The sequence below is a fragment of the Muntiacus reevesi genome, chromosome 2 (assembly GCF_963930625.1).
Source record: "Muntiacus reevesi chromosome 2, mMunRee1.1, whole genome shotgun sequence".
NCBI lineage: Eukaryota > Metazoa > Chordata > Mammalia > Artiodactyla > Cervidae > Muntiacus > Muntiacus reevesi.
Window position 1 is genome coordinate 206944451 of NC_089250.1, and position 18781 is coordinate 206963231.

The following is an 18781-nucleotide window of genomic DNA, read 5'->3' on the forward strand; positions in this document are numbered from 1 at the left end:
CCCAAGCTGGTTCTCCAGATTTCACCCATGATATTCATTCCACATTCTGATCTCTTGGATTTCTTTGTATTTTGCTGAAATAATTTTTTGAGTAATCCTGTTTGAAAGTGTCCATGGACGTAAAGCTTTCTAAGCCTCTCTCTCGGTTGGATGTTGACTGGGTGTAAATTTTTACTGTGAGGCTAAAGGACTGGTTTCACTGTCAGCTAGTATCTGATGATGCTGATATGCATCTGATGCCTGTATGATTGTCATTCATTAGCAAGTTGTCTCGTCTCTGTTAGGAGCTTGACAGCGCTTTCTTTATGCGTGTGTTCTGAAACATTGCGAAGTTTTGGATGATTGATGAAGTTTTGGCTCTATGACAGGCCTTTTCAGTCTGAAGGTTCATATCATTGACTCTTAAAGTTTTTTCTTCTGTTACTTCCTTTCCTCTGTGTTCTCTCTTTCTGAAATGCTTCTTAGGTGGGTGTGGCCCCTCTTTGTTAATCTTTACTGTTTTTTAATTAAAATTGCTATTTCTATTTTGCTATGTTGTCTGTGTTTTCCATGACTTGTTCCACTAGTTCTTCTGGTTTTTTTTTCTCCAACCAAAATTTTCACTTCCCTGACTTCTTAATCTCAGACTGCAAATTTTTCATGGCAGGCTTTCAGATCTACCTGAAGTCTTATGTGAATATTCTTTCTGTTAATAATTGTCTACTTTTTCTAGAATCCTGAAGTGTCTGACAATTCTTGTTTGGCCCTTGGCATTCCTAACTAGTCTGAATGAAATATGCCAACAAGGGTCAGGTTTCCTCTGAAAACCTTTTTCCCCTCGATTGAGAGCTGGCAGCAAACCTTCAGAGCATGGGCTATATTGATAAACAAGACTCATCTTGAGGGGATGAACAGGATGCCCCCATGCAAATGCCAGAGGAAGAGAGTCTCAACCCAGGGCACCCCCACCAGCCCTCAGGCACATCTCTCCAGCTCGGTGTTCCAAGTAAAGGGCTTTAATCAGTCCCCGCGGGGTCCACCCCATCTCCATTTAGTTCTTTGTACCAGTCAACTTGGGAGTGCTCTGTAGCACCCCACCACTCCTCTCTCCACCATGAATGGTCTTCCCTTGTCACACTTTCAGCCCTTCCTTACTCTGCTCATTTGGCTTCCCTTGTGGCTCAGATGGTGAAGAGTCTGCCTGCAGTGTGGGAGACCAGGGTTCGGTCACTGGGTCAGGAAGGTCCCCTCAGTTCAGTTCAGTTCAGTCGTGCAGTCGTATCTGACTCTTTGCAAACCCATGGATTGCAGCATGCCAGGCTTCCCTTTCCATCACCAACTTGAAGCTTGCTCAAACTCATGTCCATCAAGTCGGTGATGCCATCCAACCATCTCATCCTCTGTTGTTCCCTTCTCCTCCTGCCTTCAATCTTTCCCAGTGTCAGGGTCTTTTCTAAAAGTCAGTTTGTCACATCAGGTGGCCAAAGTATTGGAGTTTCAGGTGCAGTATCAGTCCTTTCAATGAATATTTAGGACTGATTTCCTTTAAGATGGGCTGGTTGGATCTCCTTGCAGTCCAAGGGATTCTCAAGAGTCTTCTCCAACACCACAGTTCAAAAGCATCAATATTTGGTGCTCAGCTTTCTTTCTAGTCCAACTCTCACATCCATACATGCCTACTGGAAAAACCGTAGCTTTGTCTAGACAGACCTTTGTTGGCAAAGTAATGTCTCTGCTTTTTAATATGCTGTCTAGGTTGGTCATAGCTTTTCTTCCAAGAAGCAAGCATGTTTTAATTTCCAGGGAAGATCCCTTGGAGAAGGGAAAGGCTACCCACTCCATTATTCTTGCCTGGAGAATCCCATGGATGGAGGAGTCTGGCAGGCTACTGTCCATGGGGTCGCAAAGAGTCAGACATGACTGAGCAACTTCACATGTATATATATTACTCTGCTCAATTTTGTCCACCAAATGAGCCAAGTAATTCTACCTTCCAGAGAGTTGCTGATGTTTTGGAGTTATGTTCTCCCTCTTCTCCACGTTCAAAGCTTTTATGATTTTATTCCATTTTGTCCCTTTATACCATGATTTTAATGGGATTTTAGGAGAGAAAAATATGTTCAGTTTTCCTACTTGAAATACTTTGTAGAGTTGAGAGCATGTTATGAAGATTTCTACATCATTAAAAATTTAGGAAACAGCATTGATACACAGCATACTCTGATATAAATGTATTTTGCTTATTGATTTCTAGGATTTTAGATTTCTGTTTTGTTTTCTTCTTTCTTCCTTTCTTTTCATTTCTTATCTTTGTTTTTCTGATTTAAATACAACACAATGCATTTTTTTTTTTTTTTTTTTTTGGTGCACAAGTTTTTGTCCTTATCTCTGGATAGATTTCAAAGAATAGAATTTGGGGGTTAAAGGGTGAGAACCATTTTTTGAATGCATACCTAATGACCAAATTGTTTTCTCCAAGCTGTTGTTTTAACTGCTACAAAGTGCTAGCCCCAATACAGTGTAACTAGCATGTTGAAAGTAACCCCTACCCGCCTTGAGAAAGCAGATAGCAGCCTACAAACTATACTTCTTGATTAGTTAGGAGTTCAACTATTGTTTTCATATCTTTTATGTTTATTTTTGTTTATTTATTTTGGCTTCTCTAGGTCTTAGTTGCAGCAGTTGGGATCTCTGATCTATTGCGACATGCAAGATATTTTAGCTGTGGCATGTGAACTCTTAGTTGTAGCATATGGGATGCTACAATATGGGAGTTCCCCTCCCAGAGATCTAACCGGGCACCCTGAATTGGGAGTGCAGCGTCTTAACCACCAGACCACCACGGAAACCCCTTATATGTTTTACTAGTTATTGTCTTTTCAGTTTAGTGAATTGTTTGCTTCTGTCCTTTTTGTACTCCTCATTTACCTCATTTTATTTTTGGTGTTTATAATAATTAGAAGGTTATGTTTTTGTAGTGGTAAGGTTCTCAGTCTTTTCCCTTGTGTTCCTTGAGCTATATTTAAACTGTGAATGTCCTTTAACTATAAAAGATGAGTAAAACATTTACATATATTTCACTCTAGGCTTTTGATTATTTGATTTTTTCTTGGCCTGTTCCTTTTAAGTAGTCCTGTGGTTTTGTTCATGTCTGACTGCGTTAAATAGAATTTTTAGGGAAGTGTTACTTAATGGCAGAAGTAATGGGCATCTTGTCTTTTTTCTCATTTTAATGGTACTGTCTCTGCAGTGATTTTCAAAGTGAGGTGTATGAAGTGTTCTTTCGGGGTGTAGGGGAAAAAAAGACAAAGAAAGGAATTAAGCTTTGCTAGTATCGACTGTAGAGAGTGGCACTTACATCCTCAGTTGGCCATATGTGTGCCAGTCTGGTGTGACAGGTGTGATATGTTCAGGAGGGTGGATGTCCCATAAAGGAAGGCAGTGCCATAGGACCTTCCCTGTGTACTTGTTACCAGTTATTTGTGACACAAATGCCTGACTAGGGAGATTTAGAGATTATATTAATCAATTTTAACTAGACTAATATCCAGAAAACAAACAAGATATCTGCCAGTGAGCCCCAGCTTTTGGATCATCCTGATCATGCGGGCCCAAGTGGACCACAAGGCAATGGCTGAGTTGGCATTTTCTGTGCTTCCCAGGGAGACCTTCATTAACCACTTTATGGGTTAAAGTGATAAGCCATCAGACTGGGCAAAAGTTGACCAAAACAATTAAAAAACTTCTAAAATACTATCTAAAATGTTGATCTGTATTCACTTTCGTGAATAATGAAACCTGGCCTGATCTTTGAAATGAGATGGAAATGATTCTAGATGACTTTCGTACCACAATAAAGTGTGCAGCTTTTATCAGGGCAAATTTCTTCCAAGAGTTGTCAAACAGAAATCGGAATCACACATTTTCTGTCATAAACAGGCAAATGGTCTGCATTTGTGATCTTTCCTGAGATGGCAAGATGTTGTCTGCTACATAGACTTAGAGATGACATTTTAACAAAGACCGAGGAAATAAATGCTTTTTAAAGGAAATTCATGCTTATAGAAAGAACAGTTTTGAGAATGGATGTTTCTGGAAATGTTTCATCCATTACGTGATTTTGTGATTAGAAAAATATTGTGAGTGTGCTATCTTGAAGCTCAAATCTGTGAAGTTAAAAAATGTGGAGATAGAATTTTGTTAATTTCTTAAGAATCTTCTAAGTGAAGAGATCAAGTATTTTTGGTTAAAACTAAGAAAATGCAACCGCTTTCAATCAGTTTGCAAAATCATCTGTTGACATTAAGGGAGATGAAACTTTACCAGCCAGATATCACAAAAATCTTGGCATGTTTGTGGGATGGATTGAAGAGCAAATATAATGATTTAGTAAATACTGACAATGACATTTTTCTTCCATTTGGATCTGTAAATTTTTCTGAGGTATATTTTTGGTTATGGAAGAAGTTAAGGGTGGACATAAACACAGCCTAAAACCATATCTTCAGATCACTATATAACAAAATGTTATGTCAAGATTTTCAATAAGCATGAATAATATTAAATCATAGCTTTCCATAAAAATCCAATTTCTGTATTTTGAGAGAATAAGTGTTCATGTAAGCAATGTTTTAAATTTATTAGTCTAGAGTTGCACGTAGAATTCTCATATTTCAGTCTGTGTTCTATTTGTGCTTTCTCTATTTGTTTTAATAAACTTGTCAGAGATTTGTCTGGTTAATTGCTTTTGTTTCAGAGAACCAGTTTTTTAAATTTATCTGTTTTCTAATTTATCTCTTTCATTATTTCTTTTTTGTTTTCTTAATTTATTTTGTTGTTCTTTTTCTAAAAAGTTTGTGTTAAAGACTTATTTAGTGTTTGCATTTTTCTCTTAAGAATACTAAAAAGACCTCACAGTTTATCTGAATGCTACTTTGTTATGCCTCATATGCTTTTTAATAAGAATCATTTCTCTTTTTAAATTTTAAATATAGCCTATAATTTAAATTTTAATTTAAGTTTTGATATAGGAGTATGTTAAAATTTTCAATTTTAATGGATAAATTCTAGAGGTCAAAGGTCCAGTGTGGTGATTATAGTTAATAATACTGTGTTATATACTTGAGAGCTGCTGAGAGAGTAGATCTTAAATGTTCTCACTACAAAAAATGGGTAATTATGTGACATGATGGAGGTGTTAGGGAAAGCTGGGGTGGTCATCATTTTGCAACATATAAGGGTATCAACACCTTGTATGGCTTAGACTTACACAATGCTGTATGTCAGTTATAGCTCAATAAAGTTAGAAAAAAATATCCGTTTTAATGTTTAAAATATTGACTTATTATTGTTTCTATTATATTCAGTTGTGTCAGACCTGCTTTTGAAGACCTTTATTGAAGCTTGCTTTGTGGTCTTATATTTGATAAATTTCTGTACATGTTTTGTAGATATCTGAAAAGTGACCTGTGGGTGGGCAATGGGAACACACACACACACACACACACACACACACACACTACATCAGCCTCCATAGAAAAATGTCTACCTCATTCATATCCTCTTTGTTTTTATTTTCTTGTCCTGGTGATTTGCCAAAGGCTGAGAGAGTATCTTTAAAATATTCACCAATTTAACATATCAAAAATGTATTTAAATTATTTTTACTTTATAATGATATGATACGTGATACAGAGGTTTGTGACTAATACATGATTATTTTGGATTTTACTCTTTTGAAATGTACACTGACCTTTACTATATTTTCAGTGCTTTTCATTTTGAATTGTTTTGCAGTTAGAACTTTTTCTTTGACCTTTGCCTTTAAGTTTTTTCCCCATAATTTAATTGGTAAACTTCTCTACTCATTTTACTTTAAGTGACCCTTAAAGGCAGCAGTGGGTGGGGATAGTTTCTCTGTTGTGGCTGCTTGCTATTGTGAAGGGAGCTGAGTTTCATCTTGATATTTTGTGGGTAACCTGTTTTTTTCTAACCTGGATGCTCAGAAGAATTTTCCTTATCTTTGAAATTCAAAAATGTTATAAGGATTTCTGGTTCTGTCAGTGTGGTCACTAAGCTCACGTGGATTGTTTTCCTGCCATAAATACAGAGATGCAGGATAAAAATATAACAAAAAAGTTAACTCTGTAGCTCAACCAGTTGTGTGCCAGCTTGCTTACAGATTTATCCTTCTCTTTCCTCCTAATTCACTCTGTATAGTAAGGTCCATTCAAGCAAAGTACATTTCCAGATTCCCTGACCAGAGGGGAGGTGCCAGCAGGAGGTGAGAAGGTGAAGATGGATCTGCCTTTGACAAATGTCTCCATGGTGCCTCTCTCTCTTAAGGGTTCCTGTCCTTGATCTTTGCAGAGCAGAGCTTTCCCTTGCACCATCTCAGATCTTATTGGGCATCCTCTACCAGTTCTAGTTCCTCTGGGCAACCCAACTTTGAGTTCGTGGTAATACCACCCTTTCCGTATGTGCCTCCACACTAGGGGTGGGAATAACTTTCTGCTATTGCTGATCTCTGCTAACCAGTCTCTGGGGGGCTTTGCAGCCCTTCTGCCTGCTTAGTAGGTAGCTCACTCTTTCAAATCCTTTGAATGAATTAGCTGACCTAGGCTCTGTTTTCCTGACTACACTCTTCCTGTTATTTTCACACTAAAATAACCCAGTGTGAGAGAAAGGAAGAGGAGACGCAGAGCCTGGAGGTGAAAGTGTAGGGGTGGGTGTTGCTGCAGGATAAGACTCTGGCAGTTGGGAGTCTTAATGTCCACGCAGGGAGGAAAGGCATGGGCTTAAATCCACAGCAGGCAGGAAATAGGAACTGAGACCCTGCTTCTACTGATGGCTGCCCATCTCGTGCATGGGGATTAGAGTCAGTCAGCCCATTGCTCAGCAAAGCGGCCAAGAGGCCTTTCTACCAGTATCTATGGCTGCCAAAGGCAGAGGCACACCTGGCAAGTCAGAACTCCAAACCTGTGCCTGGAGGGGTGGGGTAGTGTGTAGTTGACATCTAAACAACCCGTGTGGTGCAGGCCATCCAAGGTAAGGATGAATGGACAAACTGGCCCCCGACTGCTGCAGCCTGGGGGACCGGTGCCATGTATGGGGATTGCTGCACATATGCAGTGCCAGAGGGAAAAAATGACTCCTACTGAAGATGCTCCTGGCCCACAGAGTGAAATCACACCTAGAAACTGTTTACTGCTAGTGATAGAGAACCACCAAAAAGGAGATTAGTGCCTTAAGAAACTGAGGTAACAGAATGACATTCCGAAAGAAAATGTGAAAAGGACAGAGAATAAAGATTATAATGAAAGATTTATGCTCAGTCATAAATAAAAGATGGATTTATAAAAGAAACATTACACTTCTAGAAATGAAAAACATCATCATTTACATGAAAACTGAGCAGACAGGTTAAGCTGTGAGTTAAGTTACAACTGAATAAAAGAAGGCGAATGTAAAAATAATTTTGAAGAAATTGCTTATAACATAGATACACAGATTTTAAAAAATGAAAATTTAAAAAAGTTTAAGAAACTTGGAAGATACAGTATCAGTTAAGTAAGGTTTAGTGCAGGACCAGTATAGTTCAAGGACTGGGTATTTTAAGAAAGAAGGGATTTAATACAGGGAATTTGACGCTTACAAATTTGTTGAAGGGCTCAAGGACTGGATTTCCGATAGTCTCCAGAATGACTCCCAGAATAATTCAGATCAACACTCTAGGAGGTTTACTACCACTGAGACTCCACTGGATTATGCTTCTTGTTCCTAAAACTTCCTCTTGACCCTGCAAAGGCTGGAGGATGAATTTGAAGTTCATCTGAGGAATCAGAAACCATTGCTCTTCTGCCAACACCTTAACCACTTCTTCACAGCCAGGAAACTAGACAGTGGACAGAGGAATCCTGTTGCAAGAAAGCATCATGTTTGCGTGACTTTTCTTGCCTGTAGAAACAGCCAGAAATGGTCAGGAAAAAGACCTTCATCCAGTGGTGTGCTGGAGTCAGCTCATACCAGCCCATGAAAGCCCCAACTGGTGAAGCTTGTGGCACTGGTGCCAGGGGTGTGGATCTTGTTAAATTTTCAGGACTTTTATGAGCCAGTTATTAAACATGGCTATGCTTAAAGGCATGATAAGAGAAATATAAACTTAAATTCTCAGATGAAGTATAGACTTACAGTGAAATAAATGAAATGGCCAAAAACCGTATAAAAAGATGCCTGAACTAGCAGTCAAGGAAATCTAATATAAGAAAAATGAAACGGTCTGCTTATGCTCAGTGTCAGCAAGGCTTTGGGGGAAATAGACATGCTGATGGGTTAATGGAGGGTCTGTAAATTGTTACAACTATCATGATGGTTTTAAAAGATGTCTACAAATTCTCTGATACTCCATCTTCCAAAAGATAGAGCCTAATTTCTTTCCCCATGAGTGTGGGCTTCACTTAGCATTTTGCTTCTAATGAATAGAACGTGTTGAAAGTGACTGTGACCTGCGTCTCTGTATTTCTGAGACCAGTTCATAAAAGCGCCCTCCTCCTGTGTCTTGGAACACCTGCTGGGGGAAGCCAGCTGTCCTGTCATAAGAACACCCAAGCAGCCCTCTGGAGAGTCCCCCAAGGATGTTGTGAACAGCCACATGAGTGCCGTCTTGGGAGTGGATCCCACAGCCCTAGGCATACCTTCTGATGGTGGTAACCCTGGTCAATGTCTTGACTGCAACCTCATAAGACCATCTGAGCCAGAACCACCCAGAGAAGCAATTCCTGATTCCTGACCCATGGAACCTGTGGGGTAATAGACATTTGCTGTTTTAAGCCACTAAGTTCAAGGGTAAGTTGTTATATAGTGATAGACAACTAAGTCGACCACTTTGGAGAGCACTTTGGAAAAATGCTGTAGTATTTGATCTAGGTATGCAGGCTAGAGAAATTTCCCCAAGTATATGCAAAGAGACACACATGAGGATGTTCACTGCAGAATGCTTTTCTTTTAGTTGGATAGTAGATAAATAAATTGCAATGTGGAAAGCTATGGCACAGTTAAAAGTAAATTAGGTATGTGTATATGGATTTGGCTAAGTCCCTAAGCTCTAAGATAGATTGAAACGTGCACATTGCAAGAGCATATGTATACTGTGATATTATTTCTGTAAATTGAAAGATATATACAGTAATACTGTGTGTGTGTGTGTGTATGTTGCTCAGTCATGTCCAACACTTTGCAGCCCCATGGACTGTAGCCTGCCAGGCTCCTCTGTCCATGGAATTCTCCAGACAAGAATACTAGAGTGGGTTGTCATTTCCTTTTCCAGAGGATCTTTCCAGGGATTGAACTTGGGTCTCCTGCATTGCAGGCAGATTCTTTACCATCTGAGCCACTGGGGAAGCCCAGAGCAATACTGTAATATATTCTATATAATTACACCCAAATGTAGGAAAATTTAAAACCATGAACCAGAAGGATACATTCTGCCTCCAGAATAGTGTTGTTGCAGCAGAGTGAAGGAAGTGGAGAAATACAATAGGTGGGCAGGGCTTCAATATAAGATATTTCTAAAAAGAAATCTAAAGCAAATGAGGAAAAATATTAGCCCGTATTCAGTCTGGGTGGTGGGGCCATGGCGCATTATATTACTTGCTACATATTCTGTTTATTTGAAGTATTCTTTGTTGCCAATAATGTAGATTTTCATTCTGCTACTATTTTTGGATTTCTCCTTTGCTTTGCAAAGACCTGCACCTTTTCCAAATCAGCTCGCCTCTTAGCAAGCTGTCTTCTCTTTGACTTGATATCTCCTCACTGTACTCTGAGATTTCCTCATGAATTTGCATTCTTATTCTTATTTCAAAGGCACCCTGCTTTCTTATTTATTTTTAAGGATGTAACCAGAAACTTATTTTCTTCTTTCTTGTATCATACTGTTGTTGACAATCTGCTTTTGGCTGTACATCTTCTTGAAAGCGCTTCCTCCTCTAATGATGCAGAACTTTTATTTAGCCCCTCACGTTGGTGTTTTCTGCTTACTCATTCCTGTCTGATTTGAGCTCTGTCCAAACCTTACTTGCCAATTGGCCTGCCCGTGCAGGATCTTTACAAGAGAACACAATTGTTTTGTAAGTACTTAGCCAAACGCTCTGCTGGCATCCATCTAGTGCATCTTTGCTGGAGTAAGAAGGGATCTTCTTGTCCCTGTAACTTAACTCTTGGACTCTGAGGAGGAGACATGCATTTCTAGGGTATCTGAGGTTTTCTGCAGTTCTTCCTTAATCAAAAGGAATACGTGAAAAACCTACAGCAAATTCCACATCTTCACATGCAGGGCCCATGCCTCAGACCCTTCTGTTCCTAGCCGTGTTGCAGACTGGGAGGGATGATCCCTGCCCAGCCACAGGACGGGGATTGTTGCTTCCCAGTGGTGCTAAGGACCGAAGGAACTGGATCCAGACTCCTTTGAAAAAGCAGTTCCAGCATGGTCAGTTTGAGAAGCACTTCTCTCTAAACTACTTTAAGTTGAACTTTGAGAAAATTTCAGAAAGAAGCTCAAGTGCATTTCTCTAGATGTCTTTCTTCTTCTCTCTCTGTAGCCTGTTACCAGTAAATGATGAAACAAAGAAGTTTAGAGAGAATTACTTCTCACACTAAACTGTTTGTGGGGAGGTACTGGTGTTTTGTCTTTTTTGTTTGTTTTTTTCCATTTTTTGTTCAACGCCCCCGTCCTTGGCAGACTGATTTCCGTAAAATGCAAAAAAAAAAAAAAAAAAAAAAGAATGAATTAGTGGAAAAATAAAGTAAAAAAACAGAGATATAAAAAAAAATCAAGTCCACTGTTCACATGCTTAGGTGTTCGGACAATGCTCCAAATTGGTATAAAAATTTCAATGCCTTCGTTCAATTCTTGTCCTTATCTCATTGCAGACAAGCAGCAAATAATATTCAGTTGGCGGTGGTCCACACACTACACTCCCTGCAGAGTTATGTCCTGGAATACTCTTTATCCAGAATAATAATATCACCCTACAGCAATGTGCCTGGGTCTTTGGTACTGCAGAGGGGAAAAAAAGGAAGCTATATTACTCTATGTTTTTTCAGAGAAATACAACCAATAGAATATATATATATATATATATATACATATATATATATATACACACACACACACACACACACACACGTAGAAAGTTTATTGTAAGGAATTGCTCTGGTGAGCCAGAGACCCAGGAGAGCTGTTGGTGTAAGCTCCAGCCTGAGCCCAAGTCCAAAGGCAGGAGAAGACCAGTGTCTTAGCTCAAACCGTTCAGACAGAAAGAACAAGTTTTCCTTTATTTTCCTTTCTGTTCTATTCAGACCTCTAACAGATTGGATCAGGCCCAACCACCTTGGGGAGGGCAGTCTTCTTTACTCAGACTGCCCAATTTAAATGTTAATCTCACCCCCAAACACTCTCCCAGACATACCCAGAATAACGTTTAACCAAATATCTGGGCAGCCCGTGATCCAGTCAAGGCGACACAAAATTAACTGCCACTGAAGAGCATCGTCTCAAGGCAAGGGGAGTGAGGCTCTTTGGTTTGTTACTTTGCCAGGAAGTGTACCAGTTCCTCAACCCTGAAAACAGGAACTTCTTTTGTTTTTAACCTCCTGACAACTCATCTTTGATATGACCGTGGAGCCTGGTGGTACCCAGGAAATAGACTCGTTTTCATCTCTGCTGCTTTTCATTCAAATAGCCCCCTCCTCCTGATACAGTCGGGCTTCCCTGGTGGCTCAGATGGTAAAGAATCTGCCTGCAATGTGGGAGACCTGGGTTCAGTCTCTGGGTCAGGAAGATACCCTGGAGAAGGGAGTGGCAGCCCACCCCAGTATTCTTGCCTGGGGAGCCCCATGGACAGAGGAGCCTGGTGGGCTGCAGTTGATGCGGTTACAAAGTCGGACACGACGGAGCGACTAAGCAGGAGCAGAGCCTGATGCAGTGAGCTGCTTGCTGACACCGCTCAGCGCTGGGGCCCCCTGGTGCTCTGTTGTATTCACACTGGATCACTTGGCACATCCATGGCATACAATGCCAGCCAGCTTCTCTCTGAAACTCACCCTTGGCCAGGTTCTTCCTGATCCTCCTTCAAAAGCCAGCGTGTTTTACCTTCCACCTGACTTATCATGACCTTCTTCTGCCCCGCATCCCATTTCATGTAATCCTTAGCAAATGATTACTTACCATATTTATTGAGAACATTTCTGATGCTAAGTCAAGTGCTTTCTGTATCTTATCTTATTTCATGGTTAAAAGAATCCTATGCAGTATGTATCAAACCCCTAGTTTTACAGAGGAGAAGGCTGAGGCTTACAGAGGTTAATTCATTTACCTATATAGCTAGTCAGTGCAGAGCTAGGATTTAAACCTAACACTGCTTTTGACCAGATAGTCCTGATTTGTAGCCAGGAAACTATACGAATTCACAGAAAATACAGAGAAAAAATGTTCACATGATAAACAGTCACTTAATAGTTCTCAATGAGTAAAATAAGTATTTAAAAAAATATATAAGGATCCATCTCTAAGCTTTAGTTCAGGACCACGTCTGTCTTTGCTGATGAACTGATATGTTTCCATTCTGTAGCCAAACAGAGAACCTTAAAAGCCTGGATTTCCCCAGGTGGCTTGGGGTGAAATTTAGTCTTTAATTGCAGCGGCTGTTTTTAGCTTACTTGGGATAATGTTCTTCCCTTTCTTGAACATGACTTTATTTATCTCTACGGATGGCTCAATTGCACGTGTTTCCTTTCCCACTAGACTTTGAGCGTTTCGGGTGAATGAACTGAATATGTACCTAATTTTGTAGACTGCTTTTTCCAGAAGCAAATTATGTTGGTCTATTGAGTGGGACTCAGTTGCGACCAGTTCTCTCTGCAGAGTACTCAGCACTTCTTCTGCAGCTGAACGTGGCTCGGACACACGTATTTGAGTATAACCTTGTTACGGCAGCTGTAAAAATGCATGTGGTGGGGCCAGAGCTTCAGACAACCGAGGAGAAGGTGATCATGGGAAGATGTTTACCAAATGCTGAGACACTGGGGTCATGAGCAGTGGCGTGGGAAGAAATACTGTCCGTGTCTTACTGACCTCTGTGGGGCCTCCTTCCAGGTGGCAAAATTAGAGATCAGTATGGGTGCTTTCCCATGTTTGTGAAGGATTTAAACGATGGTTAAAACAACAGATGGACTGGGTCCTGGGGCCAGCGCTGAGAGGGATGCTGAAACCGCACAGGAAGTGTTAGCTAGTATGGACCCCTCACTCCCTGGACCAGGGGACTCAGTCTGGGCGGAAATGACCCTGGTGGTACACGGTGCCCCTAAGCAGGGCGAGCCTAGGAAAGGGAGAGTGGTCCTGCCTTGTGCGTCTGATTCTCACCTTTAAACCTGTTTGGTCTGGAATTTAACTTTGAGAAAAGAGGTGATGGTAGTTGAAGTTGTCTTCCAAAGAAAGATTCTTTAAAAAAATTTTTTTGTTATTTTTATTATTTTTAAATTTTATTTTCCTTATTTGGTTGCACTGGGTCTTCACTGTGGCAGGGGGGATCTTTCACTGTGGGATGTGGGATCTAGTTCCCTGACCAGGGATGGAACCCAGACCCCCTGCACTGGGAGCTTGGTGTCTTCGCCACCGGACCACCAGGGAAGTCACCCAAAGAAAGATGCTTGCCCGTTTATGTATAAGGATAGATTTGACTGGGAGGGGGAGAGTCTGACTTATAATTAGCTGAAGATGTGCCCCTTACAATTGTCAAAGGCTTGCATACTCCGTGACTCCCTCCTGTCACTTGCGATCGGCCCGTGGATGGAGGGATGTATGTTTGTTAGCCGTGGAAAGAGTTAAGGGTGGGTTGGAGACTGGGGTCTGGCTCCAGTCTCAGTCATGTGTCTGTTTTACTTTTCAGGGCCCAGAACATTTGTGAGCATCGTCCCAGTTGTTATGATGAGAGAAAAGTACCTTTGGTAGAAACAGAGAAATCAGAACGTGTGGCCTATTTTTTAGGAAGATAATTAATTCATTTTTCAACATCTTAAGTTTGAAATGAGGGTTTGATATCCGGGTGGAAATGTCTGGTGGAGAGCTGAGGCTGCTTGGTTGAAAGAGCCCTTAGGAGGCTTGTGTTCTAGAATGGATTCTTCCAATCACCGGCTTCCTGCTCTTGGTCAAGCCCTGCAGCTCTTAGGAGTCTCATGGGTTGATCTCTAAGTCGGTAGCTTTCAGTCCATTCAGGGGTATGCTGGAGTGGGCTCTAGTCAGGAGGGAGAGAGAGGAAGGGGCATCCTGCCGGCCTGCCACTCAATAGTGTCACAGGGAAAAGAAGACAGCACCCTCACCCCACGGCATCCATCATCAGGGACAGTTGACTGTCATGAGTGTGACTTGAGGGACTCAAGGTTTGAGAGCCTGGAAGCCCTGAACAGCCCTCCCCAGAGACTGGCCTTCTGTCGGCTGTCTCTTTCTGTAATTTACACCTTGTTGCTCAACAGTGCCTTAAGGGGCTTCTAGGACCACTCCGGCTTAACGCACAGATGCAAATTTTAGTGCCCCGAGGGACTCACAGGGAGAATGATTGGTGTGTGGGAGGCAGCACAGCAGCCGTTTCTCTCCCACGGAAGCCCTGGCAAGGGAGACCTCAACCTCTGCTTGCATGCCCCCAGTGGTGGGGAGCTCACCCCTTCCTGTACCCCTGTTCACCTTCCTGGAGCTCTTTTAAAAGGGTGTCCCCTACCTGCACCCTGGAATTGACTCCTGATCCTTCCTGCCTATTCCCTAATTCCACCCAGAGGCTTCTCTTTCCTCTTAGCCCCCTTTGCCGATGGGGAAGCAGAACCAGGTGTGCCCCATGACTCACTCACTATAACAGAACTTGCTCTTTCCACTATGGGGAAACCCAACTTTCTCTCTCTCTCACTCTCTTTTTTTTTCATATTCTTATCCACTATGGTTTATTACAGGATATTGAACATATTCCCTGTGTTACCCAGTAGGACCTTATTGTTTATGTATTCTAAATGTAGTAGCTTGCATCTACCACCCCAAACTCCCAGGCAAGCTCTTCCCTGCTTCCCCTACCCCTCGGCAATCACAAGTCTGTTCTTGCGTCTTGTGAGTCTGTTTTGTAAATAAGTTCATCAGTGTTGTATTTTAGATCCACATATGTGATGTCATTTGAAATTTGTCTTTCTCTTACTTCACTTACTTTGATAATCGCTAGGTCTATCCATGTTATTGCAAATAGCAATATTCCACTCTTTTTAATGGCTGAGTAGTATTCCATTGTGTGTGTGTGTGTGTGTGTGTGTGTGTGTATCTCACATCTTTACCCATTCATCTGTTGATGGACATTTAGGTTGTCCCCATATCTCGGCTATTGTGAATAGTGCCACTGTAAACACAGGGGTGCATGTATCTTTTTGAGTTAGAGTTTTGTTTGCATATATGCCCAGGGGTGGGATCGCTGGATCATGCTGTGAGAGACCCAACTTTCTAACTGTATCTCTCGTCCCTCCCTTTCACCTTAGTCTGGAGCCTCTGGCCCACCTTGCACCGGTGGGAACTTCACACCCCCTGGCGTAGCGCTCTGGGCCGAGGACCCTGGAGGGTTTGTTAGTCTGGTCTAAGGGGATGCTTTCATTTCCTGTGGGAGTCCTGGAAGCTGCTTTGTTCTGAGACGCCTTGAGATGCTGCCCACCTTTCCGGCAGGTCAGGTGTGATTGGCATCTCAGAGGACTGTGCTCACAAACCACTCGTGCTAATAGGCGCAGGGCCGCTTCTCAGAGTTGCAGGCAGTTGTCTGTGTTCACTCAGAGCCTGGCATGTCCGACCTGCTTTGAGTGCAGTATAAGTGCAATACCTGCTTTACTGGGGGAAAATGAAACACTTGGATTTCTATACAGTCCTAGCTAAGACATCTGGTCCCTGGATACACTTATATTTCTAGGGTGTTCAATCCTTTCTTATGAGGACAGAGAAAGGGTTTATTAGGCCAGAGAAAGGAGCGCGTGCATCCTTGTTTGCATGGAGAGACAGCTGGTTGATGCCAGGGTATCCCACAGTCTGCCAGAACCCCATGGCTTAAGTTCATTATTAACTGGGGAAAATAAAGTAAGATGTATAGTGAAGGAAGGGATGGAATTTGGGGGCATTTGGGAATCGTTCCAGCCATGGGGACCCTGGTACTCTCTGACTTTTCCTCTACCAACGTTATTGTTATTTAAAAAAATACCCCTGGCCGTCCAAACACTGGGATGGTCCTTCAGGGAAGGAAAAGAGGAATGGATAATGATGTCTTTCTTTCCCCCTCTACCTCCCGTCTCTCGTGAGCAGGGAGAAGATGCCTTTTCACCATGTGACCGCTGGCCTGTTGTACAAGGGGAATTACCTCAACCGATCTCTCTCCGCTGGCAGCGACAGCGAGCAGCTGGCTAACATCTCCGTGGAGGAGTTGGACGGTAAGGAGCCCGCCCTGCCTGGGAGGTTAGCCACCCAAGGGAGCCATCTGGGGCTGTCGTGCATCTAAGACCCTGGCCATCAGTTGTGGCCAAGTCTAACCATGATGCAGCAGGAAAGAGTTCAGAGATCACTTTTGCCCAGACGACTTCTTTGTGTGAGATGAACCTGGTGGCCTGAAAAAATCTATGGTGAATGTTTTGGTTCCTTTGGATACCAACTGGGGAGACAGCCTTCAGCTCCCCATGTGTTATTTTCCAGTTGATGGAATCTTGATCGCCAATAGTGTGGCCGTATTTCCTTCTTGTTCACGATGGGTCCCAGCTGTGGGCGAGATTGTAGCCTTGTTAATGGCCGTCTCTTGACTTGGGGGCCTTTGAATGGTGCTTTGAATCCTGTCCAGATCAGAATCATTTGAAATCTGTGTCCAGGTGGAAATAGCCAGCAATTATTTTGATTGCCTCTGTAACAGTGTAACCCTGCCTTAGGGTTGGGAATGAACCAGAGAACATGGTGACTGAATTCATCCTGGGACAGTGCCCCCTCTGTAGCCTGGGGAAATCAACTCCTTAATTAAAAAATTAAAATGAGGAAGAAAGAATTTTTTCTTTTTTTTTTTTTAGGATAGAGAATTAGGTTGATGTGGCCAGATGTTTGCCTAGGTACTACATCTGCTGAGGCCAAGCCAGCTCAGTTTCCTGTCTTATTTTGGAATGCTGTGTTCCTGGTAACACACTGTTTTAAAACAAGAAGTTGAAATTTACTTTCTAAAATAGGGAAGTTGAAATTACCTCAGATGGCCCGTATCTTTACTTTTAAGTGTAATAGTCTGAACCAGTGCGCTTTCTCTCGGCACATTTCTTCCAAGGGAAAGGTGGGGAGTTTCTGTTCTGGGCCAGGGAAGCCGAACTTGCTTCACAGTTGATCGGCAGGAGATGCGACAAGCAAGGACAGGGACGTCAGATAACTTTCTTGCTCTTGCCCATGTTGTTTGCTTACTTCTTGCCAGTCATACCACGTTTTATTACACTTTGCCTTATTGCGCTTCTCAGATACTGCATTTTTTTTTTTAAACAAATCTAAGGTTTGTGGCAACACTACATTGTCAGATGCTGGTTAACATTTTTTATTGCTAAAATGTTTTTTAATTAAGGTACATACACTATTTGTACATAATGCTATTGCACACTTAATAGACTACACAATGTAGTGTAAACACAACTTTTTTTAAAAAAGATGTTTTATTTTGCTTATTTGGCTGCTCCGTGTGGCCTGTGAGATCTGAGTTCCCCAGCCAGAGATTGAACCCATGCCTCCTGCAGTGGAAGCATGGAGTCTTAACCACTGGACCACCAGGGAAGTTCATGAACATAACTTTTACATGCACTGGGAAACTAAAGGATTCAGTGATTCCCTGCATTGTGATATTAATATAAGCTTTATTGCAATGGCCTGGAAGTGAACTCGTGGTATCTCCCAGGCCTCCCTGTAGAGGCTTGCTTATTTCCATGATGAAGCAGTGAAGCTCAGGGCCCAGTGGGCTGGGTCTGGGGGAGAGGCCAAAGGGTGTCAGAGGAAGGGGAGTGATGTGGCCAGAGCCAGGCTCCCCATGCCCAGCAGCTGCTCACTGTGGTCCAGACAGACTGAGGGCTGGAGAGGAGAGCTGTGCCTGCACGTCTCCTGGCCTTTAGTTGGCCAGAGGATATTCAGACAAGGACCTGGAAGCAAAAAGTAGAGCCCTGACTGCCTCCAAAATGAGCCCATCCTGATGGCCACAAAGAAGACTGAGGCTGAGCTGTGGGTGTCTGGCAGGTGAGGTGAGGCCCAGTCTTCCTTGTGTCCTGAGCAGGGGTCTGCTCCAGTGGAGAGCTGGGCAGTGGTGCATAGATTTGGGGGTGGGGTGCTGGTGTTTGAGTAGGTTCCCCCAGATTCATTCACCAGTTTGCAGGAGGGACCAAGAGCCTCCTGTGTATGGAGCCCCACGGAGCAGGAGCCATGAGACCTGGGCCAGAAGTCTATGTGCTTCAAGCAACTCTCTCTCTTTTTAAAGTATAGTTGATTTACAGTGTTGTATTAGTTTCAGGTATATAGTAAAGTGATTCAGTTATACATGCATATGTATCTATTTTTAGATATTCTTTCCCTTGTAAATTATTATGAAATATCAAACATAGTTCCCTGTGCTATAGAGTAGGTCCTTGTTGTCTATCTGTTTTATATATGTTGTTGTTCAGTCTATCAGGTCGTGTCTGACTCTTTTGTGAGCCCATGGACTGTAGCCCGCCAGGCTCCTCTGTCTATGGGAATTCC

At 42.3% G+C, this 18781-nt stretch overlaps 1 protein-coding gene across 2 annotated transcripts in view; it reads left to right on the forward strand.

The window, feature by feature from the left end:
- The window catches only part of CALN1 (calneuron 1), a 459261-nt gene that overhangs the window by 81220 nt on the left and 359260 nt on the right, over positions 1-18781 (forward strand). Inside the window, exon 2 of one of the 2 annotated variants that reach the window (XM_065920373.1) lies at positions 16353-16473. In XM_065920373.1, coding sequence (XP_065776445.1) covers positions 16353-16473 — 121 coding nt within the window. Of the gene's footprint in view, positions 1-16348; positions 16474-18781 lie in introns of both variants that reach the window. The other variant, XM_065920374.1, reaches the window with a different exon arrangement.